The sequence below is a fragment of the Pelodiscus sinensis genome, chromosome 24, assembly GCF_049634645.1.
Source record: "Pelodiscus sinensis isolate JC-2024 chromosome 24, ASM4963464v1, whole genome shotgun sequence".
Taxonomy (NCBI): Eukaryota; Metazoa; Chordata; order Testudines; family Trionychidae; genus Pelodiscus; species Pelodiscus sinensis.
The window spans coordinates 3,133,105-3,159,532 of NC_134734.1; the positions used below are offsets into that span (position 1 = coordinate 3,133,105).

Below are 26,428 nucleotides of genomic sequence, written 5' to 3' on the forward strand. Positions count from 1 at the left end.
CTCCCAATTGCTCCGTTCTGCGTAAGATCCCTATGATGCCAGTACTTAGGGTACGTTTTGCCAAAGCGCCTCAGTCGTAGTTTTTCGCCTGTCTCTGGCGTGTTCTCTTCTCACACATGGGACGTGCTAGTGCCAGGTTGTTTCTGGTCGTCTTGGCCTGCTCTCGCTGTCCTGTCCAGGCTCCTAACTCCCCCCCCACACACCCCTTTTCGGCCTGGCCTCCGTGCTTCGTGCCCCAGGCTTGAGTCAGGCCTGGTTTGCTTTGTGAGAGATCCGCACGTTGGACGCGGACGGGGCCTAGCACTGCAGACATGGGAGGCCTGTCCACGCTCCCCTATGGGCTGCCTTGGCCCAGGGGGACCGGCCCTGCCAGCCCGAGAAGAGCCTCCCCTCCCCCCAGCACAGCGCCCCCCCCAGTGCCATGCTGGGACATGCCAGGGGAACCCCCCTTCACACCCAGAAGCAGATGCCCTCTGTGAGCGGGGCGGGGCGGCGGCTGGCCCCGTCTCCCTGGCTCTGGGATGAAGCGGGGAGCCGGGCTCTGGGCCGCGCGGCAGGGGAGGCCGGTGACCCCAGACCCCTGCGCTGCCGGTCGCTGGGTGGGCGCGGGGCCCCCGGGGAGGTTCCGTGGCAGTTGGAGGCAGCCGGGGCCATGGGGGCGCGAGGCCGTGGGGGCGTCGGGATGGCCCCTGCAGCAAGTACATGGCACAGGGCCGGGAGGGGCACCAGCTGCCGGGGGGCACTGTCGGGGCTAAGGGGGGCCTGGCCCATTGGGGCGTAACGGGCAGGAGGCCTCATGAAGCGATGTGGCTCCTGGGGGCCAGGGCTGTGATGGGGCGGGGGGAGCTGGCTAACGAGGGGGCAGGGGTCATTCCGCGAGATCAAATGGGGGAGGGGTCCGAACCCTGGTGAGGGGGCTGCTCTGGGGGACCCTGCCCCCCCTAATGCAGATCCGCCCCTCCCCCAGTGTTTCCGGGGCTGGCTGAGAAGCTGAACTTCAGGAAGATGACCAAGGTCCTGTCCTGCCTGAGCCTGCTGACGGAGCTGCTGGCCCTGGTCTCCCCGTACTGGCTGGAAATCAGCAGCCACGGGTTCGAGACCACCATAGGGCTGTGGAACATCTGCCTCAACTGGTTCTGCAGGAAACTGCCCACGGGGTCGGGTATGGGCCCCTGCCCGGCCCCGCAGACAGTGCGCTGGTGCCCCTCTTCCGCCCGCAGCCCCCCCGCGGCGCCCCCTCTTCCGCCCACAGCCCCCCCCGCCGGTGCCCCCTCTTCCGCCCGCAGCCCCTGCCCCCCCGCCGGCGCCCCCCTCTTCCGCCCACAGCCCCCCCACGGCGCCCCCTCTTCCGCCCACAGCCCCTGCCCCCCCGCCGGCGCCCCCCTCTTCCGCCCACAGCCCCCCCCCGCCGGTGCCCCCTCTTCCGCCCGCAGCCCCTGCCCCCCCGCCGGCGCCCCCCTCTTCCGCCCACAGCCCCCCCCCGCCGGTGCCCCCTCTTCCGCCCGCAGCCCCTGCCCCCCCGCCGGCGCCCCCCTCTTCCGCCCACAGCCCCCCCCCCGCCGGTGCCCCCTCTTCCGCCCGCAGCCCCTGCCCCCCCGCCGGCGCCCCCCTCTTCCGCCCACAGCCCCCCCACGGCGCCCCCTCTTCCACCCACAGCCCCCCCACGGCGCCCCCTCTTCCGCCCACAGCCCCCCCCGCCGGTGCCCCCTCTTCCACCTGCAGCCCTTGCCCCCCCGCTGGCGCCCACCTCTTCCGCCTGCAGCCCCTGCCTCTCTGCCGGTGCCCCCCACTCCCGCCCCTGCCCCCGATCCGGTGACCCACTCCCGCCCGCAGCCTCTGCCCCCCACTGGCGCCCCCTTCTTCCGCCCTCAGCCCCTGACCCCCTGCCGGCGCCCACCTCTTCCACCCACAGCCCCTACCCCCCCGGCAGGCACCCCCCCACTACCGCCCGCAGCCCCTACCCCCTTGCTGGTGCCCCCCACTCCCGCCCACAGCCCTTACCCCCCATCGGTGCCCCCCACTCCCACCCACAGCCCCTGCCCCCCCGCCAGTGCCCCCCACTCCCGCCCACAGCCCTGGCCGCCCACTGGTGCCCCCCACAACCCATCTCGTTGGTGCCCCCCACTTCCACCTGCAGCCTCTGCCCGTGCCCCCCACTCCTGCCCACAGCCCCTGCCAGCCCAGCCCTGGGCTCCCCCCAGCTGTATCTCAGACCAGTGTCTTGGGGTCAGGGAGATCCGCTCGGTAACCGGCCTGGGCCCTTGATCCCGCAGTGACGTTCGAGGTGGTCAAAGCCCTGATGACGCTGTCCACTCTGCTGGGCTTCATCGCCGTCTGCTCTGTCTTCATCTCCTTCCACTCCTTCCACAAGTACCGGCTGGCCGCCATCACCAACTCCCTGACAGGTACCGCCTGCCCCCGCCGTGCTGCGCCCACGTCTGGGGCGGGGCTGGTTATACAGGCACCACTCACCCGCCCCGGGATGCGCCCACCTCTGGGGCGGGGCTGGTTATACAGGCACCGCTCACCCGCCCCGGGATGCGCCCACCTCTGGGGTGGGGCTGGTTATACAGGCACCGCTCACCCGCCCCGGGATGCGCCCACCTCTGGGGTGGGGCTGGTTACACAGGCACCGCTCACCCGCCCTGGGATGCGCCCACCTCTGGGGTGGGGCTGGTTATACAGGCACCGCTCACCCTCCCCGGGATGCGCCCACCTCTGGGGCGGGGCTGGTTATACAGGCACCACTCATCCACCCCAGGATGCGCCCATCTCTGGGGCGGGGCTGGTTATACAGGCACCACTCACCCACCCCAGGATGCGCCCACCTCTGGGGCGGGGCTGGTTATACAGGCACCACTCACCCACCCCAGGATGCGCCCATCTCTGGGGCAGGACTGGTTACACAGGCACTGCTCACCCGCCCCGGGATGCGCCCACCTCTGGGACGGGGCAGGGGCTGATCACACAGGGCCCTGGCCTGGTGGCTGGCTCTGGGGTGGAGCAGCCAGCTGGGAGCCCAGTGGGGCTGGGCAGGGAGGCTGCAGCCCACGCCTTGCCTCTGCTTCAGGGCTGTGCACGCTGGCGAGTGTCCTGACCTTCAGGGTGTCCTTCACCAAGATCTCGGAGCCCTTCCACCCCGAGATGAAGCCGCAGCGCGGCTGGTCCTTCTACGTGGGCTGCCTGGCCGGTTTCCTCTTCCTGGCCAGCGGTGAGAGCCTGGCGTGGGGCCTGGGAGAGATACTGAGGGGTTGGGAGATATGGGGAGGGGCTGGGTAATGGGGGGACCATGGATTGGGGTGCTGGGAGCTATGGGGGGAGGGGGTGGGGTAGTGGGAGGGCTGTGGATTGGGGTGCTGGGGGCTATGGGGGGAGGGGGGTAATGGGGGAGCTGTGGATTGGGGGGCTGGGAGCTATGGGGGGAGGGGGGAGGTAATGGGAGGGCTGTGGATTGGGGTGCTGGGGGCTATGGGAGGAGGGGGTGGGGTAATGGGAGGGCTGTGGATTGGGGAGCTGGGGGCTATGGGGGGAGGGGTTGGGGTAATGGGAGGGCTGTGGATGGGGGGCTGGGGGCTATGGGAGGAGGGGGTGGGGTAATGGGAGGGCTGTGGATGGGGGGCTGGGGGCTATGGGGGGAGGGGGCGTGGTAATGGGAGGGCTGTGGATTGGGGTGCTGGGGGCTATGGGGGGAGGGGTGGGGTAATGGGAGGGCTGTGGATTGGGGTGCTGGGGGCTATGGGGGGAGGGGGTGGGGTAATGGGAGGGCTGTGGATTGGGGTGCTGGGGGCTATGGGGGAGGGGGTGGGGTAATGGGGAGGCTGTGGATTGTGGGGCTGGGGGCTATGGGAGGAGGGGACGGGGTAATGGGGGGGCTGTGGATTGGGGGGCTGGGGGCTATGGGAGGAGGGGACGGGGTAATGGGGGGGCTGTGGATTGGGGGGCTGGGGGCTATGGGAGGAGAAGATGGGGTAATGAGGGGGCTGGGGGCTATCGGGGGAGGGTCCAGGGTAATGGAGCTCCGCTCAGCCCAGCTCTCCCCCCACAGCCCTGTTGAGCCTCATCACCTACATCCAGTGCCCGAACACGCCCCTGCACAGCCGCAGCCAGGTCTCCCCGCAGCAGGACAGGCCACAGCGCCCCGTCACCCTCCAGCAGCCCCCGCCGAGTGCCCAGCCGCAACTGCCCCCGCCGGAGTGACGCCGGGCCTGGGTTGGGCTGGGGCGTGTGTGTGTGTGTGTGTGTGTGTGTGTGCTCCCCGAGTGTGGGTACATGCATGTGTGTGCGCCCCCTGCTGGAGGGGACCGTCCCTGCTCTGTGTGTGTGTGTGTGTGTGTGTGTGTGTGTGAGCGCCCCCTGCTGGAGGGGACAGGCCCTGCTGTCTGTGTGTGTGAGTGTGGGGGGAGGGGGAGCAGCGCCCCCTGCTGGAGGGGACAGGCCCTGCTCTGGGCGCACACCCCTTCGTGCATGCAGTGACTCATGTGACCTGTGTCCGGCTGGCGTGACGGTGCCTCCGGGATGCCGCGGCTGAGCCAGCTCTCACAGGGCAAGGACGCCCGTCTGCTGCCCAGCACAACCCCCCTTCGCCCGCCTCCTCCCACCAGGATCCTGGAGCTGAAAGACGCGGAATCGGGACATTTATTGCACTAAATTAAACAGAGTTTGCAAATGCCTGGCCGGGCGTGTCCCTGCTGGGGTGTCAATGGGCACCACCAGGCCTGATGCTGGCACGATGGGCTCCCGGGTACAGCCTGGCCTGCAGGGCAGCTGGGCCTCCGTCCTGCCAGAAGGCGCCCCGTGTTCGGCTGCTCTCCTGGCAGCTGTGCCGGGGCAGGGAACCTCCCTCCTGGCCGGGCCGTCCCTTGGGCCCAGCTCCCACCAAGCGCCGCCCCCCACTGTGCCTCACGCCGCCCCTGCCAGGGCCAGAGATCGTGTCCCCCCACCAGCATCACCTACTGCCCCTCCCGGTGAGAACCCCAGAGCAGCCTCCCCCTGAGATTTTCCGTCTGCGAGCGCAGAGAGTTTCCTCAGACGTGCCACCGTGGCACCCACCAGTGGCGCTGCCCCGAGAGATTCTCCCAGGTAGCCCCCACCCCGCCTCGTGGGGAGAAGGTGAGACGCGCCCTGCCCCGGAGAGTGCTGCTCCTGGGGCAGCCCGGGGCAGGGTGGGGGCTGCCCCCGTGGGGCTGCTGCGAGTCCCCACCTGGGGCAGAGGGAAGCTGCTGCCAGCAGAGCAGCCCTGCCCCCCTACGAGGTGCCGGACCGAGCCATACTTGCGCCCCGGGCAGCGTGTGCGTGGTGTATGCGTGGCCCTGCTCCCGGGTGCGCGGCGCCCCTTACCACTTCCATCGGGTGCCCCCCAGACGTTGGCGCCCCGGGCAGCTGCCCGGCTAGCCCCCCACTTAATCCAGCCCTGCCCCTACACAGCCCCAGCCGCTGGAGTAGCCCCTGCCCCCCCCCCCCATGGCCCTAGCTGGACCTGGCTGCTGGAGCAGCCCCCCTCAGGCACCGCCAGCTGGCCCTAGCCACAGGGACAGCCCTGTCCCCCACCTCCCACTGCCCTAACTGGCCCTGGGTGCTGGAGCAGTCCACCCCCCTCCCCATGCATCCCCACCTGGCCCCAGCCACAGGGACAACCTTGCCCCCCCATGGCCCCAGCTGGCCCTGGCCGCTGAGCAACCCCGCCCTGGCTGGCTCCACCCAGCACAGGTCTCCAGTTCCGGCCCCAGCCGGGCTCCTGGAGCAGCTGCCGCCCGCCACGCGGCCCACAGCTCCAGCCCTGGGGAGGTCTGACGCCAGGGCCAGGGCCGCAGGGTGGCTGGGGAGGGGCAGTCTCCGGCCATGGGGCCCCGCCTGGAGCAGCCCCTTCATGGCTCTTCAGAGGAGCTGGGTGGGTCTCATCCTGGGGGGGGACCCGGCTCGGGGGGGCCACCCAGGCGCTCACCTTACAGCAGGGTCGGCAGCGTCCCAAAGCAAAGAGCCAAACGCCATCCAAAGTCAGAGCACGTCGCCCGGCGAGCCCCGAGAACGCCCGTCGGCCGGCCGGACCCTACGCGACTTCACAGCATGGGGATTGACCCGGTGACTAAGAGCATCCGCGAACCATTGCCCCGGCTGGCTGCACGTCATGGGCCGGCTGCGGCTGCATCTTTTCCCACCTGTCTTTGACATTTGTATCAGAACTGTCGAACCCAGGGTCATGCAGCATTCCAGCCGCACGCGTAAGGGCGTCTTTGAAAATTTGGAATTCATTTTTCATTTTAAATAAAAAAGTGGCCTGCTTTTCGGGAATGACAAAAGCGCCATGGCTTGGTTCCATACTGAGCTGTGTCTGGCTCCAGAGCCATAGGTTGCAGGCCCCTGCTATAGAGGGAGTCCTGGCTCCCAGCTGCCCCTCACTCTCACCACTAGACCCCACTCCCCTCCCTGAGCCGGGGACAGAACCCAGGCATCCGACTCTTCCAAATACCATAAAATCCCCAGGTGCGATACTTTAGAAACAGATCTGTTTAATGTCTGTACAAAGCCTGTGGGTTGGATGCCAAAGGACAGGGCTGGATTGTGGGGAGGCGAGGGGGGGGTCACAGCTGGCGGGGGCAGCCGAAGGTGGGGGGTTCCCAGGGTAGAGAGGGGCCAAGGCTGCACGCTCCCCCCTCTCTCTGCCCCCTGCTCAGGACTGTTGAGAGAATCGGCTTCGTGATGCTGCTGGCTCCATCCAGCCCCCTGGGCTCAGCTCGAGAGGGTGTTGGGGGTGAACATGGTCACTGCACCTGGGGGAGAGCAGACTGGGGTTCAGGGCGGTGTTGGGAGCAACACCCATAGCGACCATATTTCCCTTTGCTGAAGAATGGACACCTGGTAAAATCACCCGGGTTCAAGTGAATTCTCTGGCAATCAGCCACGACGCCGTCCTAACGGTCAGGGTAGGGTCACCTGGACAGAGGCCTTGTTGAAAAGAAATTCTGCAGCCCTGGAGTCATCGGCTACGTCTAGACTGGCATGATTTTCCGGAGTGTGTGTTGCAGGATGTTTGCAGGTTTGCATTTCAGACTAAGCTCGTAGGGTGTGAATAGGGTGCTAAACCCCTCCCCGCCCAGTGCCAGAAAAGCTTCCCCAGGCCAGCACTGGAGGGGGAAGGGGATGCAGGGCTTGACTTCTTGGAACCAGCACCCCTGACCAGAGGGCCTTCGGATTTCCTGGGGGTAGGATTACCAGATGATTTAAAAAAAATACTGGACACACTTGATCTCAGATGGGGGGTGGGTAGTGTGACGTAGTGGGGGTAATTGCTGGGCTGTGGTGACCCCTGCTGTCTGGAGCAAGACCCAGCAGGGAAAACCTCGCCAGGCAGAGGTGAGGCCAAACTGGTTGAACCAGTGGCCAGACACCCCCCATGGAGAGGAACAAAGGAAGGTGGAATGCGGCCCTGACTGCGGGGGCAGGGCTGCAAGGGAATTGAGTTGGTTGGTGGCTGTCTGTGAGGATGGATGAGACAGCCTAGGGAGAGGAGCTGGAGTTTTAGGGGCCCAGTCTCCCCCATCTCAAGGGGGCCTGAGGCATCCTAGCCCAGTTCCTGTAACCAGATTACATCTGTGCTGCGCTGTGCTGGAGGAGCAATAAACCACCCTCAATTCCACTGGCTGGTGCAGTCTGTTTGTGCCATTTCGGGGTGCAGGAGACGGGGAACCCCCAACGCGCCGTCACACTGGTGTCAGAAGTGGGATGCACTGCACCCCGTGGATGAAGCTTCCAGCGGCGAGCGACAAGGCGCAGTGGAAGCAAGAGCCCTGGAGCCAGGCGTGCTGGAGACAGAGCGAAGCGGTTCCGGGGAATCGTGGGGCGCTGCAGCACTAGACTGGTGAGTCTGCACCGAGGGGCCCAGCGGGCAGATGGCCTACGCCCGACTCTTGAAGGCAGAGCTGGTGGGGCTGTGCAGAGAGAGGGGCTTGCCTGTGCGGAAAGCAACCAAGGCCCAGCTGATTGCTCAGCTAGAAGAGAACGACCAGCCACAGTGCCAGGATCTTGTCCCCAGGGGAAGCAGCCAGACCCCCCCTGAGAGTGTGTCAGGCTCAGAGAGGGGGAGGAGCGCTGGAACCCAACGGAGAGATGAGACAGCGTCTCCCGGGAGGCCTGCAAGCCGTAGCCCATCTAGGGCAGGGGCCAGCCCAGCGGAGCTGCGGTGGCTGGAGATCCAGCTGCGGATCAGGGAATTGGAAGTAGAGGACCGAGAGAAGGAGCGCCAGGACCGAGAGAAGGAGCGCCAGGACCGAGAGAGGGAGCGCCAGGACCGAGAGAGGCAGCGGCAGCATGAGCTGGCCATGGCAGAGCGGAGAACCGGCGGGGCACCGGCTGCGCCAAGTGCGGATGGGCCCCAGGGTCCCAGGACTGCCAGGCGCTTGGAGAGGCTCGTGGTGGCCCAATTGAAGGACATGGGCGACATAGACGGGTTCCTCAGCTCCTTTGAGAGGGCCTGTGGACTGCAACGGGTTCCCCCAGCTGACTGGCTGCAGGAGCTCATCCCCGCACTGAGCCAGGAGGCGGCCGGAGTGCTCAGTCAGCTGGAGGACCTACAGCCAGGGGATTACAACCGAGTCAAGGAGGCCCTGCTGCACAAGTTCGGGCTGACCCCCGAGATGTACAGGAAGAAGTTCCGGGGGGTACAGAAAGGGCCACGGGAGACCTATGTGGACCTGGCCTCCCGCCTGGCACAATACTGCCGCAAGTGGGTGTCTGGAGTCGGAGCCCAGACCGCAGAGGAGCTGCTCAAGCTGGTCATGATGGAGCAGTTCTATGAAGCATGCCCCCCAAACTGAGGCTGTGGCTCAAGGACCGGAGACCAGAGAACCCCCAGGAGGCCGGGAGACTGGCGGATGAGTTCACGGAGAGCCGGTCCGGGTGTGAACGGGAGTCCCGGAGAGAGAGGGAACCGCACAGAGACCGGATCTCGGCTGAGCGACGGAGGGAGTCAACTACGGGGCGAGACCAAGGAACAGGTCGTCTGCGCCCCGGAGAACCAGCCAGGGCCTGGACAGAGACAGCCCAAAGCCTAACTTGCCATCGCTGTGGGCAAAAAGGCCACAAGAGGGCTCAGTGCACCAGGTCCCGGGACCGGGGACTTTCCAGGGTTAACTGGCTGGGGCGGGAGGAAGGGCAGGCTGCCCCAGAGGCAGGGGCTGGCAGGCAAACCTCAGCTCAGAGAGAGGGGAAGGATGCTCAGTGCACCTCCCCTGGGAGGTCTGATTCTCAGGAGGCGGATTTCTCCGTGTACCGGGTGGGGGCAGGACGGCCCCTGCGGAGCGAGTGCCTCATACCCCTGGAGGTGGATGGTAGGAAGGTGACGGGCTTCTGGGACACGGGGGCGGAGGTGACTCTGGCCCGATCCGACATAGTGGCCCAGGAGCGGATACTACCCCACGCGCAGCTGACCCTGAAGGGCATAGACGGGTCCCCGTTTAAGGTGCCTGTAGCCAGGGTGCATCTGAAATGGGGGGCCAAGGAGGGCCTCAAGGAAGTGGGGGTGCACCCGCACTTGCCCACCGAGGTGCTGATGGGGAATGACCTAGAGGAGTGGCCCCATGAATCCCAGCGGGCTCTAGTCACTACCCGGAGCCAGAGCCAGCGGGGGGCTGACAACGTGGGTCCAGGGAAGGACTCCTGGCAGCATCCTCAGGGTCCCATCCCAGTGGACACGGGGTCCAGCCAGGCTGGGACTCCGGACCTAGGCAGAGGTGGGGGACAGGTCCCGATCCCTGCCTCAGCAGCTGAATTCCAGGCTGAGGTGCAGGCAGACCCCTCCTTGCAGAGGCTGAGGGACCAGGCTGGCCTCCATGCAGCTCAGCCCCGGGGGAGAGGTGGCCAGGAGAGATTCCTGCGGGAGCGTGGGCTCCTGTTCCGTGAGTGGCTCCCCCCCAGGAAGGCGAGGGCATGGGGGGTCCAGCGGCAGCTGGTCGTCCCCCGAAAGTATCGCCTCAAGCTGCTGTATTTGGCCCACGATTCCCCCGTTGGGGGCCACCGGGGGATCCGGAGCACCCGGCTGAAGCTGCTCCAGCACTTCTATTGGCCGGGAATCTTTACAGCCGTGCAGCGGTACTGCCGGTCCTGTGACTCCTGCCAGAGGGGCGGGAAGGCCCAAGACAGGAGGAAAGCGGCTTGGGGGTCTCTACCCCAGATAGAGGACCCTCTGGGCTGGCTGAGAGAGTTATGGGAGGGGAAGACCTCCCTGGATGGAGCTTCGGGGGTGGAAGCCGCCCTGGCTGTCCAGAGAAGGCTCACTGGGCTCATGGCCCCGGCCCGAGAGACCCTGGCCAGAGATCAAGGCCAGCGGAAGGGTGGGTGTGACCCCCGGGGACAGGCCTGTGCCAGTCGCCCTGGAGCGGGGCGGCGAGTGGACAGAGGGAAGCCAGCTCATGTGGGGCCTTGCCACGGCCGGCCTGAGTCAAGGGGAGCACCCATGGCCCCAGGGCGGGTTCCCACGCAGAGGACCCGAACTTCCCTAGGTCACGAGCGGAGTGACCCTGCTCAGTTCGCTCTCGGAGGGGGGAGAACTGTGACGTAGTGGGGGTACTTGCTGGGCTGTGGTGACCCCTGCTGTCTGGAGCAAGACCCAGCAGGGAAAACCTCACTAGGCAGAGGTAAGGCCAAACTTGTTGAACCAGTGGCCAGACACCCCCCATGGAGAGGAACAAAGGAAGGTGGAATGCGGCCCTGACTGCGGGGGCAGGGCTGCAAGGGAATTGAGTTGGTTGGTGGCTGTCTGTGAGGATGGATGAGACAGCCTAGGGAGAGGAGCTGGAGTTTTAGGGGCCCAGTCTCCCCCATCTCAAGGGGGCCTGAGGCATCCTAGCCCAGTTCCTGTAACCAGATTACATCTGTGCTGCGCTGTGCTGCAGGAGCAATAAACCACCCTCAATTCCACTGGCTGGTGCAGTCTGTTTGTGCCATTTCGGGGTGCAGGAGACGGGGAACCCCCAACGCGCCGTCACAGGTAGCGGGGCTGGCTGGGAGAGATGGAATGGGGAGGTGGGGGAGAGTGGGGGGGCTGGCTGCGGGAGATCGGTGGGGAGAGTGGGGGGGCTGACAGGGGGAGATCCGCAGCCCAATGGGGCTCTCAGCCGACTGGTAGAACAGAAGGTTTATTAGTTCCCAGGGACACAGCCTAGCAAGGATCAATGTTAACACAGGGACCAAGAGCAGCCAGACTTATCCCCAGGGAGGGGTCTCGGGCCTTCTCCCCCCTTTCTGCCCTATGATCCTTCTCCTCCCCAGCCTGGTTCAGCCCTTTGTCCCTTTTCCTGGGCAGGAGTTATCTCCTGACTGGCCCTCAGGTGTCTGGGCCCAACACCCATCTGCAGTGAGTCATGCCCAGCCTCTCCCTCCTTATGCAAAGAGTGCTGCAGTAGCAGGGGGAAACTGAGGTGTGTGCACACACAGACATCACAATACAGCAAAGAGTGAATGTAACAACACCCCCACTACGTCACACAGCACACAGTCAGGGCCGGCTGGAAACCAGGTGCTGCGGAGCCTGCTGGCCGGGCACGTAGCAGGGACATGGATGGACCAGCAGGGGAAGCGGCCGGCCCTGCCTGCTGCAGCCTTGCCCGACTGCCAGCCTGGCATGCCCAGTCTCCTTAGCAGCCCCTGGATTTCCCTGCTCACCACTGGTGGGTGCGCAGCTGGTGACGAAGGAGCCAGCCAGCATTCGAGCCCACCAGCAGTGTTCCCTCTAATGTTTTCCAAGCATGTGAGGAATAAATTTTATGGGCATCAAAACATGTGTGGATGTGTACCACCAATAGCAACACACGCTGCTGGCTGTGGGTGCTCTGCTAATCAGCTGGAGGGCACCTGAATCTCTCCTGGGTGGCCACCCAAGCACACAGCTCACAGGGATCACTGCCCACCAGCACTGATGGGAGGGGAGAGACAGAAAATACAGGGTATTGTGCCCATTAAAAAAACCAGTAGGGACACTTGCAGAAGGGTTTAAATAGGGGACTGTACCTTTAAATACAGGGCAGCTGGTCACCTACCTGTAGCCAGCCCCCTGCCTCACCCCACAGGGACTGCGTCTTAGCACCAGGCGATGGGTCCCCCTATAAACACACCCAGGGCCCCACCCCAGAGACAGCTGCATCTGAGCAACAGGCGAGGGATCCCTGGGGACCCGCTCCCGGGGCTGCACTCACCAGTGATGAGGAAGAGGGGGAAGGAGGCCCAGCCGAGGCCGAAGGACCAGCCAAAAGTGAGCTGGGCTTGATTCTTATCCTTTGCACTTTCTGCTGTGAACACGGCCATGGCGATCATGGCGCAGAGCCCTAGGGCACAGAGAAGAGCATAGATCTCCGTTAGCACAGCCCATGCACAGCTCCCCCCCCCCGCCCTTGCCCCTCCTGCCACCAGGGGGAGCTGCTAGAGCCCTGAGAAGGGTCCCTGGCTGGGAGGCTCCCCAGGGCTGGCTGGGGGTGCACAGTGTGGAGGCTGGGAGTAGTGGGGAGAGGCCCCATGGGTGCGGTACCTGCGCTGAAGCTGCCCACAGCAGAGACCAGGGTGAGGGGCACGGGGCCGAGGTGGGAGCGGAAGAACGAGGTGATGAGAACGCCGCTGGACACCCCCCCGGCGATCATGGCCAGGAAGAGGAAAGCCCTGGTGGCATCAAAGTATTCTGTAAAGGCAACAAAGCAGGGGTTATGTAGAGAAGAGCCCTGCAGCAAACTCCCCAGAACCCAGGAGTTCTGGCTCCACATCCTCTGCCCTCCCTCCACGCTAACCACTAGACCCCACTCCCATCCCAGAGCTAGAGCTAAACCCCAGGAGTTGGGGCTGTGCCCAGTGGAGCGGGTTGGTGGCGGAAGTGGGATCCCTGGGAGAGCCGCCTGCCCTTACCTGGCACTGAAGAAAGTACTGCACATTCTGTTGGGATGCAGTTCTTCCACAGTCCATAACTGATGTTTCTGTCACCCACCAGCCAGTAGTCGGAGCCCAGGGCGAGCAGCAGCAGCAGGAGGCTGAGCAGAGCCAGGCCGGTGCTGACGATCCGGAGGGGCTGCATGGCAGGGGCAGCTGGGGGCCGAGGAGCTGGGATCTGGGGGCACCTGGCAGGGGAGGAAGAGCGAGATGGGAAATCGCAGCCCCAGGGGCCCTGGCGTGGGCTGGGCTGAGTCCCACGGAGAGATGGGGCCTGTGGAGCCAGATGGGCTGCGGCCGGGTCTCTGCTCTGCAGGGTGGCAAACCGAGATGAACGGGAGCCGTGGAAAATGCAGAATTGTGGCCGGAGGCTGAACCAGCGCGGCTCTGAGCAAGGGGCAGGTGCCGTCTATCGATGCCCCACGGTCAGGGGCTGCCGCCGGCTCCTATGTGTCTCGTCCTCGCTGTGTGGTCAGGGCACCCAGGGCAGCCTGATCAGCAGGGCCAGAGACCACTCAGCCGGGCGTGGCGGAGAGCCCCCGGCCAGCCCTAACCCAGCTGTGCACTGCGAAGCCAGGCTGGGACACGGTGCTCCGGGGGCACCTCTGCTCAGCTGGTCCCAGCACCCGACAGCTCAGCTGGGTCTCAGGGTGCCACATGCTGGTCCCGTCTCGGGCGTGGGTGCAGCGGGCAGGAGCTGGGACAACCCGTGGGACCCAGGGGCCCCTCTGGCCTTGAACTCTGGGCGTGTGATTCCCCCCCCTGTGCCGGGTCTGTGCCCCCTTGGCTCTGATCTCCCTGCACCTCCTGCCGGCCCCTCCCCGGTCCTCCCCGCTCCTGCCCCACTTCTATTCCATTGCCCCCCAGCCGAGCCCTGGACCAGCCAGCACCCAGACCCTCCCCCACCAGCACCTCCAAGGGTCCCCCACAGCCTTAGCCCGGCCCCTCCCGCGTGGCAGGGCAGGACCTGCAGCCATCCACAGGTGGGGGCCAGGCCAGGTGCTGGAGAGAAATGGGTGTGCTGGGCGGGAGGGGAGGGGGCGCTCTCTGTGTGTGAGGAAGGATGCGGGGGGGGGGGGCAGCCCTTCTGTGCCCCTGTGTGGGGCGTATGCCTAGGGGGATGTAGGTAAATGAACCCCCTCGATTCCCCTCACCTGCTGGCACCTGCTCCCTCGGAGGGCTGCGTCCGGCCGATCCCACCCCGGCTCGGAGCCCCAGCCTTGTACCTGGGCTGCTCCCACAGGTGGGGCTGGAGGCAGAGAAGGAGCAAAGTCCCATAATCAACCCCCCCCCCCCATCCATCCCAGCCGACTATTCCCTCCCCTGGGTAACGTACCCTGCTCAGCCCCTGGCACGCCCGCACCCTGCCCCCCACCCTCGGCTCCTCTGGAGTCTCTCAACCCCCTGAGGACAGGACACCCCAGTGCCCCCCACCCCAGTGCCCCCAGAACCCAGGAGTCCTGACCCCCAGACGCCGCCCTGTAACCGCTAGACCCCACGCCCCTCCCAGGGCTGGGGAGGGAACCCAGGAGTCCGAGGGGCGGCGGGGGGGGGGGCCGTGAGGGGAGCGTCTCTGAGGGGAGGATCTGGGAACGGGCTTATCAGTCCCCACAGAAGAATACGGGAATTGTCTGGCGCATGGGGCGGTTCTGCCTGGCAATGCGGGGCAGGGCCCCTCTGCTTCCCCTTGCACTTTCCCCTCCGCCTTCACTTTCCATTCCCCCTCGCTCTGGGGCCATGGGTGGGTTGAGGCAGGGAGGCTCAGGCCTGGCAGAGATCCCTCCCTCCATCCCTGGCTAGGCAGAGGGGGGCATGGGCAGGGATGGACGGACAGATGGATGGATTCCCTCCTCTGGGCGAGCTCCCCACAGACCAGCACCCCTGGCTGTGAAATCTGCCCCATGTGTCCCCTGCTCTGTTGAGCAACAACCCCCCCCCCCCGGCTTTGGGCAACCCTGGGCCTGCCCGTGCCCTGTGCCTATGGGTGAACCCTCTGCCCAGCCATCTCCCATAGATGCCTGCTCAGTCCTCGTCCCCATGGAAACCTGCCCACGGCCTGCCCCTCCCTCCCTCCCTCCTCCCATCCTCCCCACCCCTCGCCAGCCTGGTGCTAGAAACCCAGGGCTGGGCAGAGAGGCTGGAGATGGGGCTCATCCTGACCTGTACCCCCCTGCTCCCCTCCCCCACCTGCACCACTTCCCTGCCTGCTCCCCTCCCTTGGCTGTACCCTCTTGCTCCCCTCCCCACCTGCACTCCTCCCCGCCTCCACTCTCCTCTCCCACCTGCACCACTTCCCTGCCTGCTCCCCTCCCTTGGCTGTACCCCCCTGCTCCACTCCCCACCTGCACTCCTCCCCCCCGCTCCCCTCCCCCACCTGCACCACTTCCCTGCCTGTTCCCCTCCCTTGGCTGTACCCCCCTGCTCCCCTCCCCACCTGCACTCCTCCCCCCCTGCTCCCCTCCCCCACCTGTACCACTTCCCTGCCTGCTCCCCTCCCTTGGCTGTACCCCCCTGCTCCCCTCCCCAACCTGCAACCCCACCTGCACCCCTCCCCCATGACTGGAGAGGTGTTAAGGGGCCGCTTCAACTGGAACCGTCTCTTGACAGGGGTGTTATCTCCGTGTGGCAGACAGTCTGTGCCAGGCGCACTAAACGAGGGGGGGGTGGTGTCTGAGGGCCTGTCCCCCCCCCAGGAGAGCTCGTGCTGGCCCCCAGTGTGTCTCTCTCGCCAGCAGAGGTTGGGGCAATAAAAGACCTCCCTTCCCCTCCCCTCCCCTCCCTGCTCTGTCTCCCCGCAGGTCCCTGCGCCCCGTGGGGTGTTGCTGGACGTCGACAGGAAGAGGCCGACAGCGCTGTGCCCCTCGCGGCGGGTTTGCCGAGCGCCGGCGGGGGCGTCCATTGGCTGCGGGCGCTCGGCGGGGCCAGTCTGTGCTGCTCTGCTCCGGGTGGTGTTGGGGCGGGAAGTGGTGAGTCCGGGCTCCGGGCTGCAGTTTGAGGCATCGGCTTCTGGGCGACAGCAGCAGCGTCGCCACCTGTCGTGCCGGCGTCTCCGCAAGTGACCAGCCGCAGGCGGCGAACGGTGACCCACGAGTGCTGCCGAGCCGCACGGGAGGAAGTGTCTGCAAAGCGACAGTCGCCAGGCCCCCGGGGCCGCTTGGGAGCCCTGCACCGACAGGCCGCTTGCTCGTGCCTTGACCTGGGGGAGCTGCCGTCGCACCGGACGCCAGCGGGACCCCTCCACACGGGCAAGGGGATGCCAGGGCCCTGGGGTGCCTCACTCCCGCCTTCACTTCCCAAGCAGCTTTGCCGGGCGGACTGACGAGCCTGGGCCTGGAGGCTTTAGAGGCCCCAGCAGGGCTGGGAACCGGTTCCAGGCCGGGGGCCGCTGACCCAGAGAAAACCAGTCGGGGGCCGCACACAAGTGAGAAGCAAAAGAACCAACAACCCCTCACGGGGGGGGGGGCCTACAGAGCGGGAGAAAGACACCACAGCCGGGGGGGGGGGCTAGTCGAGTTGTGTGCTCCAGCCCTGCAGTGGGGGGCGGGGAGGGAAGGCTGCAGCCCAGTGCGAGCTCCCTAGTGCTGGGAGAAGGCTTGAGCCTTGGGGCTGGATCCACACAAGCTGGGGCCCGCATCCGGCCCCCAGACCTGAGGTTTCCCACCCTTGTCCTAAAGGATCGGCCCAGCCGGCTCTCTTGGGTGAGATCCGAGGTATCAGTCGCCCTGGGACTGGGGCTGGTCCTTTGGGACTGGGAGAACCTGTCTGGAGCTGGGGAGATGGGTAAGAACCTCTCCCCTGCGTGAGGAGGGGCTGGGTGGGGCACAGGGAACACCAGGATGGCAGCTGAGGTGCTCATTGTGGCTGGTTTGGTGCCTGACACAGAAGGATGCCAGGCTCGGGCTGTGAGTAGCCCTGTCTCTAGGCAATTTGCCCTGACTTGCCCCCTCAGAAGCGCCGCGGGGGTCGGACAGGCTGGCCGCTCTGCAGGGCGGACCCTCTCCCGAGCAGAGTCACCGAACCGCAGGGCCGGGGATTTCCTGCCATTTCCCTCCTGGCCAGGCTGCGCCCTGGGCTCAGCGCCCGCCAAGGGCCGCCCTTCGCTCCGCCTCACGCTGCCCTGGGCCAGGGCAGGAGATCGTGTCGCTCCTTCCTCCCCACGCCAACCAGCATCACGCCCTGTCCCCTGGGGGGAGAACCCAGGAGTGCTGGCCTCCAGCCCCCCTCTCTCTAACCAGTAGACCCCACTCCCCTCCCCGAGGCGGGGACAGAACCCAGGCGTCCGACTCCCTTTCAAACACCATAAAATCCCCAGGCACGATGCTTTAGAAACAGATCTGTGTAATGTCTGTACAAAGCCTGTGGGTTGGATGCCAAAGGACGGGGCTGCATTGTGCGTATGGGGAGAGGCAGGGGGGACACGGCTGGAGGGGACAGCTGAAGGTGGGGGGTTCCCATTGTAGCAAGAGGCCGGGGCTGAGAGGGGCCAGTGCTGCACGCTCACCCCTCTCTCTACCCCTGCTCTGGGCTGTTCAGGGAATCAGCTCCATGATGCTGCTGGCTCCGTCCAGCCTCCGGCCAGCGCGGCTTGAGGCTCAGCTCGAGGGGTCCTTGGGGATGAACATCGTCACTGCACCTGGGGAGAGCAGGGACTGGGGCTCAGTGCGGTGATGGGACCCTGGGAGCAGCACCCATGGGGACCATCCCAGAGGTGGCTGAATGTGAGCGCCCGGCGAGGAATCCCCACGTCCCACCCCTGGAGGACTGAATCTCAGCTCCCGGAGAGAGCTCCCTCTATAAACCCGCCCTGAGCTCTGCCCCAGACTCAGCTGCATTTCAGCGCCAGGTGAGAGATCCCTGGAGACCCGCTCCCAGTGCTGTACTCACCGGTGAGGAGGAAGAGGGGGAAGGAGGCCCAGCCGAGGGCGAAGGACCAGCCGTAGGAGAAGGTGGGGAGTTGGCCTTGGTCTGGAGTCCAAAAGCGTGCCATTTCGGCTGTGACCACGGTTATTTCTGCTGTGACCAAGGCCACTTCTGCTGTGAACACGGCCATGGCGATCATGGCACAGAGCCCTAGGGCACAGAGAAGAGCACGGACACCCGGTTAATGCAGCCTATGCCCAGCCCCAGGGCCCCTGCCGCGAGGGGGAGCTGCCAGAGCCCTGAGCATGGTCCCTGGCCTGGGGAGAGCTCTCCAGGACTGGGGTTGGGGGGAACCCCCTGGGCGCGGTACCTGCGCTGAAGCTGCCCACAGCAGAGACCAGGGTGAGGGGCACGGGGCCGAGGTGGGAGCGGAAGAACGAGGTGATGACAGCAATGCTGGAGACCCCCCCAGCGATCATGGCGAGGAACAGGAAAGCCCTGGTGGCGCCAACATAATCTGAGGAGCCAAGAGAGACCAGGGTTACATAGAGAATAACCCTGCAGCAAACTCCCATGGAAGCCAGGAGTCCTGGCTCCCAGTCCACTCTGCTCTGACCACTACACCCCTCTTCCTTCCCAGAAGCGACGAAAGAACACAGGAAGTCAGGGTTGTGCCCAGTGGAGCTGGATGGTGGCAGCGGTGGGATCCCTGGCAGAGCCGCCTGCCCTTACCTGACACTGCAGTATATTTTCCGCAGATTGAATAGTAGCAAACTTGCCACAACCCCATAACGAATCCACCGTTATTCACCCGCCAGTGGTCGGAGCCCAGGGCGAGCAGCAGCAGCAGGAGGCTGAGCAGAGCCAGGCCGGTGCTGACGATCCGGAGGGGCTGCATGGCAGGGGCAGCTGGGGGCTGAGGAGCCGCGATCTGAGGACACCTGGCAGGGGAGGAAGAGAGAGATGGGAAATCGCGGCCTCAGGGAACCTGGTGCAGGCTGGGCTGAGTCCCTCTTAGAGACGGGGCCCGTGGTGCCAGATGGGCTGCGGCAGGGCCTCTGCTCCACAGGGTGGGAAACCGAGATGAATGGGAGCCGTGGAAATTGCAGAATTGTGGCCGGAGGCTAAACCAGCGCGGCTCTGAGCAAGGGCCGGGTGCCGTCTATCGATGCCCCACGGTCAGGGGCTGCTGCCAGCTGCTACGTGTCTTGTCTTCACTTTGCGGTCACGGCGCCCAGGGCAGCCCGATCGGTGGGACCAGAGACCACGCACAGGGGTGGGGAATGGAATATGGGGCTTTTCCCCAGCAGGAGGCTCTGTCTCCACTCTGTCTCCAGGGCTGGGCTGGGCTGGCTCAGGAGGGTGGGATCAGTGTTGCTGACTCCCAGGGTGTAGAAGCTGGTGCCAGTGGAACTCTCTGCTACCAGATGGAACAAGTTGTCCCTCCCCCCCACTGTGTGCTGGGCTCATGTCCCTGTTGCTGTTACATCCTGACTCGTGAGATGTGCAGGGTCCTTCTCACCCTCATTTCAACACAGGAAACCTCAGTCCACTGAGTCGCTTCTGTGCTCCACAACCGTGCTGCCAGCCCTGCTCCAGCACCTCCGGGCTAGTGCCTCAGCCAGGGCCTTGGGAGCACGGTGCCTCCATGGGAGTCAGCACCCGTGGGTGTGTCCTGAGCTCTCGGACAGTGGAAGGAGTGAGAAGTGCTTGGCTGAGGGGGGGAAGTGAGGTGTGCTGCCTTAGAGCAGTGGCTCTCTACTAGGGACACGTACCCCAGGGGCGCACAGAGCCCTTCCAGGGGGTACCCCAGCTCATCGGGAGATTTGCCTCGTTTGACAACAGGCGCCATAAAGAGCCCTGGTGAAGTCAGTCCCTGCTAAGCTTTCCTACAGGGACTTGTTCCCACTGCTCCGTGCTCTGCCCCCCAGATGGTAAGTATCAGGGTTCTCAGCCAATGGGAAAACGGGAAGGGCAGCCGTCAGTAACAGAGGGCTGTGACATCGTGTGTGTTGTGTCGGATTGTGGAAACAGGTCCTTTCCCAGTGAGGTGAAACATGGGGGTGGGCAAGGGAAATCAGCAGTCGGGGAAGTTTAGGGGCAGGGAGTCCTGCAGGCAAACCCCATTAGTTCCCAGTGGCAGGGAGTCCCACGGGATAATCCCAGTTCTACCCATTGGCAGGGAGTCTCACTGGTTTGCCTTTGCAATAGCCAATGTCTGTGGTGTCTAAGAGGCCTCAGCGAGGAAATTCCCCTTCAGATGCAGCGTCGGGCTCTCTGCCCATCGTCTCGACTCACCTGGGTGGCGGATGGTGGAAATATGGAGCCAGCTCAGACAGAGGCTTGGATGGCTTGTGCTTCCCGGCAAAGCGCCGTCCGTGTGTCTGTCCCCTCAACGTCAAACCCTGCCAGTGTGGTGAGCTCACTCGCCGTCGCTCTGTGACTTCTGCACGCTCCACCCCCACAGCCACGCTCCACCCCATCAGAGGTGGGGAGAGAACCCAGGCGTCTTGGTTCCCAGCCCCACTAATGCAGCACATTACAGGCATTACCTCCTATCGCCAATGAGTGCCCCTCTGCTATCCAGTGGCAGGCAGTCCCACAGGCTGACCCCTCTGCTATCCAGTGGCAGGCAGTCCCACAGGCTGACCCCTCTGCTATCCAGTGGCAGGCAGTCCCACAGGCTGATCCCTCTGCTATCTAGTGGCAGGCAGTCCCACAGGCTGACCCCTCTGCTATCCAGTGGCAGGCAGTCCCACAGGCTGATCCCTCTGCTATCCAGTGGCAGGCAGTCCCACAGGCTGACCCCTCTGCTATCCAGTGGCAGGCAGTCCCACAGGCTGACCCCTCTGCTCTCCAGTGGCAGGCAGTCCCACAGGTTGACCCCTCTGTTATCCAGTGGTAGGCAGTCCCCCAGGCTACAGGTCCTGGCTCCCAGACACGCTAATACAGCTGATGTGGGACTAGGCGCTCATCTGTGGAGAGGTGCCCGTGTGAGGAGGAAGGGCCTGAATTTTGCACCCTTTTGTGACACAGGCTGCACCTCAACCACAACCACAGGCCTGCGAGCTCACTAGAAAAACTTAGTCACAACCAATGCATTAGTGGGCTGGGGGCGGGGTGCCTAGTGGTTAGAGCAAGGGGACTGCTGGGTTCTTCCAAGAGCTGGCTGAGGTGTGGCAAAGCCAGCAGGGAGCTATTTCAAGAGCTGGCAGGAACAAGGGTGCAATAGCAGAATACCTGTAAGAAATGTGACGTTACTTTCACTGCTGGGGTAGGGTCTAGTGCAGTGGTCCCCAGTGTGGTGCCCACGGGCGCCATGGTACCCGCAGGGACATTTCTGTGCGCCCGCCCAGTGACCAGGGCCTGCCCGAGCCATTCTTGTGCCCCGGGCCTCAGGCCCCCGCCCCGGGCACGCAGCATGCGAAGTGCCACCCCCAGGCGCCCAGCAGCCCCAAAGGTTGGGGACCACTGGTCTAGTGGTTAGAGCAGGTGATCAATAGCTGTGAGGGCTCTTGTGTTATCTACATGTGGTGGGAACCTCTCGGGGTGAGAGACTGAGAGGGGAAGCCGTGTTAGTCTGTAACTGTAATAAAAAAACCCATGGGCAGTCCAGTAGCCCCTTAGAATTGCACAGGGTAACCCCAGTTCTACCCAGTGGCAGGGAGTCCCACAGGTTAATCCCACTGGTACCCAGAGACAGGGAGTCTCACTGGTTTGCCTTTGCAATAGCAAATGTCTGTGGTGTCTAAGGGGTCTGAGCGAGGAAATTCCCCTTCAGATCCAGCGTCGGGCTCTCTGCCCATCGTCTCGACTCGCCTGGGTGGAGGATGGTGGAAATATGGAGCCAGCTCAGACAGGGGCTTGGATGGCTTGTGCTTCCCAGCAAAGCGCCGTCCGTGTGTCTGTCCCCTCACTGCCAAACCCTGCCAGTGTGCTGAGTTTACTCGCCGTCGCTCTGTGACTTGTACATGCTCCACCCCCACCAGAGGTGGGGGAGAACCCAGGTGTCCTGGTCCTCAGCCCTGCAATTAAAGCACATTACAGACCCTACCTCATATCTCCATTGAGTGCCCCTCTGCTATCCAGTGGCAGGTAGTTCTGGAGGCTAACCCCTCTGCTATCCAGTGGCAGGCAGTTCCTCAGGGTAACCCCTCTGCTATCCAGTGGCAGGCAGTCCCACAGGGTAACCCCTCTGCTATCCAGTGGCAGGCAGTCCCACAGGATAACCCCTCTGCTATCCAGTGGCAGGCAGTCCCACAGGGTAACCCCTCTGCTATCCAGTGGCAGGCAGTCCTGCAGGGTAACCCCTCTGCTATCCAGTGGCAGGCAGTCCCACAGGCTGATCCCTCTGCTAGCAGAGATGCCTGTCACTGGATATCTAGTGGCTATCTCTAGGTGAGGACGGGCCTGCGTCCCAAGGGCTGTGAGAGTGAGGGACACACATGCAACCCTGACCCTTCCTGTTGTAGAGAGCTTCAGGAGGTAGCCGAGTTACCCTGTTAAGAAAAATCCAACAAATGGTCTGGTAGCACTTTATAGACTAACAAAACATTTTGGCTGTGTCTAGACTGGCGAGTTTTTCCAGAAAATCAGCTGCTTTTCCGGCAAAACTTGCCAGCTGTCTACACTGGCCGCTTGAATTTCCGCAAAAGCGCTGACGATCTCAGGTAAGATTCTCAGTGTTCTTGCGGAAATACTGTGCTGCTCCCGTTCGGGCAAAAGTCCTTTTGCTCAAAAGGGCCAGTGCAGACAGCTCGGATTTGTTTTCCGCAAAAAAGCCCCGATTGTGAAAATGGCGATCGGGGCTTTTTTGCAGAAAAACGTGTCTAGATTGGCACGGACGCTGTTCTACACAAAGTGCTTTTGCGGAAAAGCGTCCGTGCCAATCTAGACGCTCTGTTCCGAAAATGCTTTTAAAGGAAAACTTTTCCGTTAAATGCATTTCCGGAAAATCATGCCAGTCTAGATGTAGCCGTAGATGGGATCATGAGCTTTCTTGGGCACTGTCTCCTTTGGTTTCCAGTTCAGTCGCTGCTGCAAATCTTGTAGTTCAGGGGTAGTGAAAGTCCTAGTTTTGGTTGTTTTTGTACCTTCCTCTGTCTCCTGTTCTTTCATTATACTAACAACTGGAGCAAGGGCACATGAGGTATTACAGTAGCTCCCTGACCCATCCGTTCAGGAGTTATCATCTGCCTCCTCCTTGTCACTCCAGATGTTCTCATCCCCATCCTCCGGGTCCCAATTCTCACATCTGCATAGAGCTGCCACTTTAGCACGACTCACTTTGTTTTCTTACAGGCAGCAACATGTCTTTCAGTCTCCTGTCTCCCTCCTGACACCGGGAGTTTACTTCACTTCCTCTCCCGCCCGTCTGTAAAGGTTTGTGTGTCTCTCATGCCCTGCCTGAGCAGCTGGATGGTGTTTGCGGCTTGTTCTAATCGCAGGTGCAATTTCTTTCTTTCACTAGCAACTTAATCCATGTGCAGATCTCCTGCCTCCAAGGCAGTTACTAGGAGCCAGGAGACAGTCGCAGGTCGAATGACACCCTTCTCCCTCTTTCACTCCCGTCAGCATGTCTGCCAGCTCCCCAGGGTTTTGCCAAATTGTCTGCACTTCATCCCTATCCCAGCCGAATGGTGGCTGCTTTTGAGGAAGGAGTCGGGCAAGAGCAGTCCAGGGCTTGCCAGGTGTCCGGCCTGGCAACAGCTCCCGATCTTGGTCTTTTGACCCCCATGTCCATTTGAAGAACGGCATGATTCCTTTCTCCTCTCGGTGCTCCGAGGCCCCTCCCATCCTGTGCGTGATGCCAGTTGTCGTGTGGTTTGGCTTTTAGACACTAGAGGAGCCAGTAAAAACACCTCCGAGAAACTCGTGTTAACTTTATTGTGCACAGAACAGGAAAGGAAAGCAATGCAAAGTTACACAGATCTATTTCAGTACACGGGGTAGCTAGCAAACAGGACACTGGGCTATATGGACCTTTGGTCTGACCCAGTCTGGCTGTTCTTATGTTCCTATAGTCCCCTCGTCTGCCCTGCTGGAAAATGTCCCTGAATTAGTGCCTGGTTGAACTTGAGCAGATCCCAGAGGAAATCACCCAGTCGTGCCTTAACAATTGCTGGTGGTGAAGAAACCAGCTGAGGAGTCTGGAGACGGCTACTGAATCTGTTGCCACTGAGGACCCAATGAGATTGAATAAAATTGTAACACCTAGAACCCATAGGAATCTGGAGATAGCCAGGAATCTAGAACCCAGGCACAGTGCCATGTTTACGAATGGTCAGATACCTAGAACCCATCAGCTTTTAGAACTACCAAGAAATGGGAAGCCTCGTTCTCACATCTCCCTAGGTCAGGTTCTGTTACATGTTCTTAAATTCTGACCCACGTCTTACACTAGACTTGAGAGCACTGCTGCCAAGTTCATCAACAAACACAGCCTTTACACTAATGGAGATTGCCTAGCTCCTAGAGCTGACCTTGGGAGATCATTGAGTCCAAATCTTTGCAGCAGGACCAAGCACCATCCCTGACAAATTGTTGTCCCCAAATGGCCTCTCCAAGGCTTGAACTTACAACCCTGGGTTTAGCAGGCCAATGCTCCAACCACTGAGCTATCCCTCCTCCCCACATTGAAGCAGCTTGTAAATGTGTAAATGACCACGAGGGCACCAGTCACCGACTCTGGCAACCCCTTTGTGTAGAGATTCAAGCCCTGGTAGAGGTGGGAGGGGCGGCCCTAGACTAGCTGCCAGCAACTGGCGCCCTAGGCGACCCAGGCAATCGGCGCCCCACCTCCAAACCCCTCAATGGTATTGCACCACGATTTGGAGCCCCGTTTAACTTGGCGCCCTAGGTGACCGCCTAGTTCACCTATATGGACGGGCCGCCCCTGGGTAGGGCAGCCAACCGAGGAAGAAGGAAGCCACAGCAGCCACCATGACTTTGAAGGGCTTCCCAGCCCACATTGGCCTCTTCTCCTTCATCTTCAACCCCACCCAGCCGTAGCATCCCGCAATGGTGCAGAAGGGCAGCAGGAAGCCCAGCAGGCAGGGGCAGACGACCGTTTTGCGGGGCCTCGGGCAGTAGAATTCCGCGGGGCCCCCCCTTTGCCACGGCGCATGCGCGGGGCTTTTTGAAGCGCGGAGCCCGCGGTGGCCGCCCCGTTCGCCCTGCCCTATATCCGCCCCTGCCAGCAGGAACCGGATCACAAACGTGGTCAGATGGATCCGTCTCCCTGGCTCCTGCACCACGGCTCTGTTCCAGTCTCTGGAGAGGGCATAGTTCCTGATACGGATGATTCTGTCCCCGTCTACCACATGGGTCTCCCAGAAAGCCAAGTAGGGGACACTGAGAGCAAAGGAGACCAGTCTCATACCCACAGCCAGCGTCCCAGCCTGGCGCACGGTGCGATGATGCCGGTACCAGACATGGTGGCAGATGAGGATGTAGCAGTCCAGGCTGATGAGGGTGAGCAGGAAGACGGAGGAGAACATGGCTCGGGAGATGCAGGTGTTGAGGAGTTTGCACATGGCCGTGCCGAAGACCCAGTGGAAACCCATCAGGATGTAGATAGCGAAGAAGGGGATCAGCAGAGTTTAGAGGAGGTAGCAGAAGACCAGGTGGAGGAACCAGAGCGTGGTCACCGTCCTCCTCATCTTCCACCCAAAACAGCCACAGGTACAGCCCGTTCCCCACCACACCCAGGAAGGTGATGAAGAGCAACCTGGCTGTGGCCAGGTGAACGGGCATCACAGCTGCTGGGCTCTGGCTGGAGTTTGCCTCTGCGATTGGTAGGAGAGTTGTGATCTCTTGTTCCATGGTGCCCTGGGGGGAAACGGAGGCAGAGCTGGAAGTGAGGGCAAAGGAGGGGAACGGAAGAGTGGAAGAGGAGAGAAGAGAAATAGCAGAGGGTGTTTGGAAGGCACCATCAGAGAGGACCTTTATGGGCACCTTCGGCTCCTCCAGAACATCCAGGCTGGATATGATGGGGAGCTGGGCTACAGCCGGTGGAACTCACTGCTGCAAGATGGAGCCCTGGGCAGTGGAGGAGGGAAAGAAGATAGGTGCAGGAGGAGCAGAGAAGGAGAAAGTCTAGTTGATCACACACAGCCCTGTGCTGAGAATACAACATGGCTGTGAGCTGGAGGACAGGCTGGCTCAGAGGGGTGGGGATGGACTATCGGGCCTTTCCCCACTAGGAGGCGCTGGCTCCACTCTCTCTCCAGGGCAGGGCCGGGCTGGCTCAGGAGGGTGGGATCGGTGTTGCTGACTCCCAGCGTGTAGAAGCTGGTGCCAGTGGAACTCTCTGCTACCAGATGGAACAAGTTTCCCCTCCTCTCTTCTGGTCTTATCTGCCTGTCGCTGTTACATCCTGACTCGTGAGACTGGCAGGGTCCTTCTCACCCTCATTTTAACACAGGAAACCTCAGTCCACTGAGTTGTTTCTGTGCTCCACAGCCGTGCTGCCAGCCCTGCTCCAGCACCTCCGGGCTAGTGCCTCAGCCAGGGCCTTGGGAGCACGGTGCCTCCACGGGAGCCAGCACCCTTGGGTGTTTCCTGAGCTCTCGGCGAGGGGAAGGGTCAGAAGTGCTTGGCTGTGGGGGGAAGTGAGGTGTGCTGCCTTAGAGCAGTGGCTGTTTGCTAGGGACACGTACCCCAG

At 63.1% G+C, this 26,428-nt stretch overlaps 3 protein-coding genes and 1 pseudogene across 4 annotated transcripts; 1 reads left to right on the top strand and 3 right to left on the bottom strand.

Annotated features, from left to right (window-relative positions):
* The first annotated feature begins 590 nt into the window (after nucleotides 1–590).
* LOC142819623 (uncharacterized) lies at nucleotides 591–4,670 on the top strand. 2 transcript variants are annotated; one of them, XM_075907895.1, is made up of 5 exons: nucleotides 591–698; nucleotides 968–1,162; nucleotides 2,274–2,405; nucleotides 3,071–3,211; nucleotides 4,046–4,670. In XM_075907895.1, the coding sequence occupies exons 1-5, from the start codon at nucleotides 653–655 to the stop codon at nucleotides 4,195–4,197; spliced, it is 666 nt and encodes a 221-aa protein (XP_075764010.1). In that variant the 5' UTR covers nucleotides 591–652; the 3' UTR covers nucleotides 4,198–4,670. The 2 variants fall into 2 exon arrangements, with proteins under 2 accessions (XP_075764010.1, XP_075764011.1); XM_075907896.1 differs by having other exon boundaries at nucleotides 611–694.
* A 1,862-nt stretch (nucleotides 4,671–6,532) lies between these two features.
* LOC106731456 (protein NKG7-like) lies at nucleotides 6,533–15,057 on the bottom strand. The gene is made up of 5 exons (XM_075907920.1): nucleotides 14,058–15,057; nucleotides 12,883–13,091; nucleotides 12,515–12,661; nucleotides 12,186–12,314; nucleotides 6,533–6,767 (listed from the first exon to the last, which is right to left on the bottom strand). Exons 2-5 carry the CDS (start codon nucleotides 13,046–13,048, stop codon nucleotides 6,727–6,729), a joined length of 483 nt encoding a protein of 160 aa, XP_075764035.1. The 5' UTR covers nucleotides 13,049–13,091; nucleotides 14,058–15,057; the 3' UTR covers nucleotides 6,533–6,726.
* A 2,214-nt stretch (nucleotides 15,058–17,271) lies between these two features.
* Nucleotides 17,272–20,268, bottom strand: LOC142819624 (protein NKG7-like). Its single transcript, XM_075907898.1, has 5 exons — nucleotides 20,062–20,268; nucleotides 18,496–18,704; nucleotides 18,134–18,280; nucleotides 17,788–17,973; nucleotides 17,272–17,536 (listed from the first exon to the last, which is right to left on the bottom strand). Exons 1-5 carry the CDS (start codon nucleotides 20,244–20,246, stop codon nucleotides 17,496–17,498), a joined length of 768 nt encoding a protein of 255 aa, XP_075764013.1. The 5' UTR covers nucleotides 20,247–20,268; the 3' UTR covers nucleotides 17,272–17,495.
* Nucleotides 20,269–24,128: 3,860 nt separating this feature from the next.
* Nucleotides 24,129–25,587, bottom strand: LOC142819696 (putative G-protein coupled receptor 33; annotated as a pseudogene).
* Nucleotides 25,588–26,428: the final 841 nt, after the last annotated feature.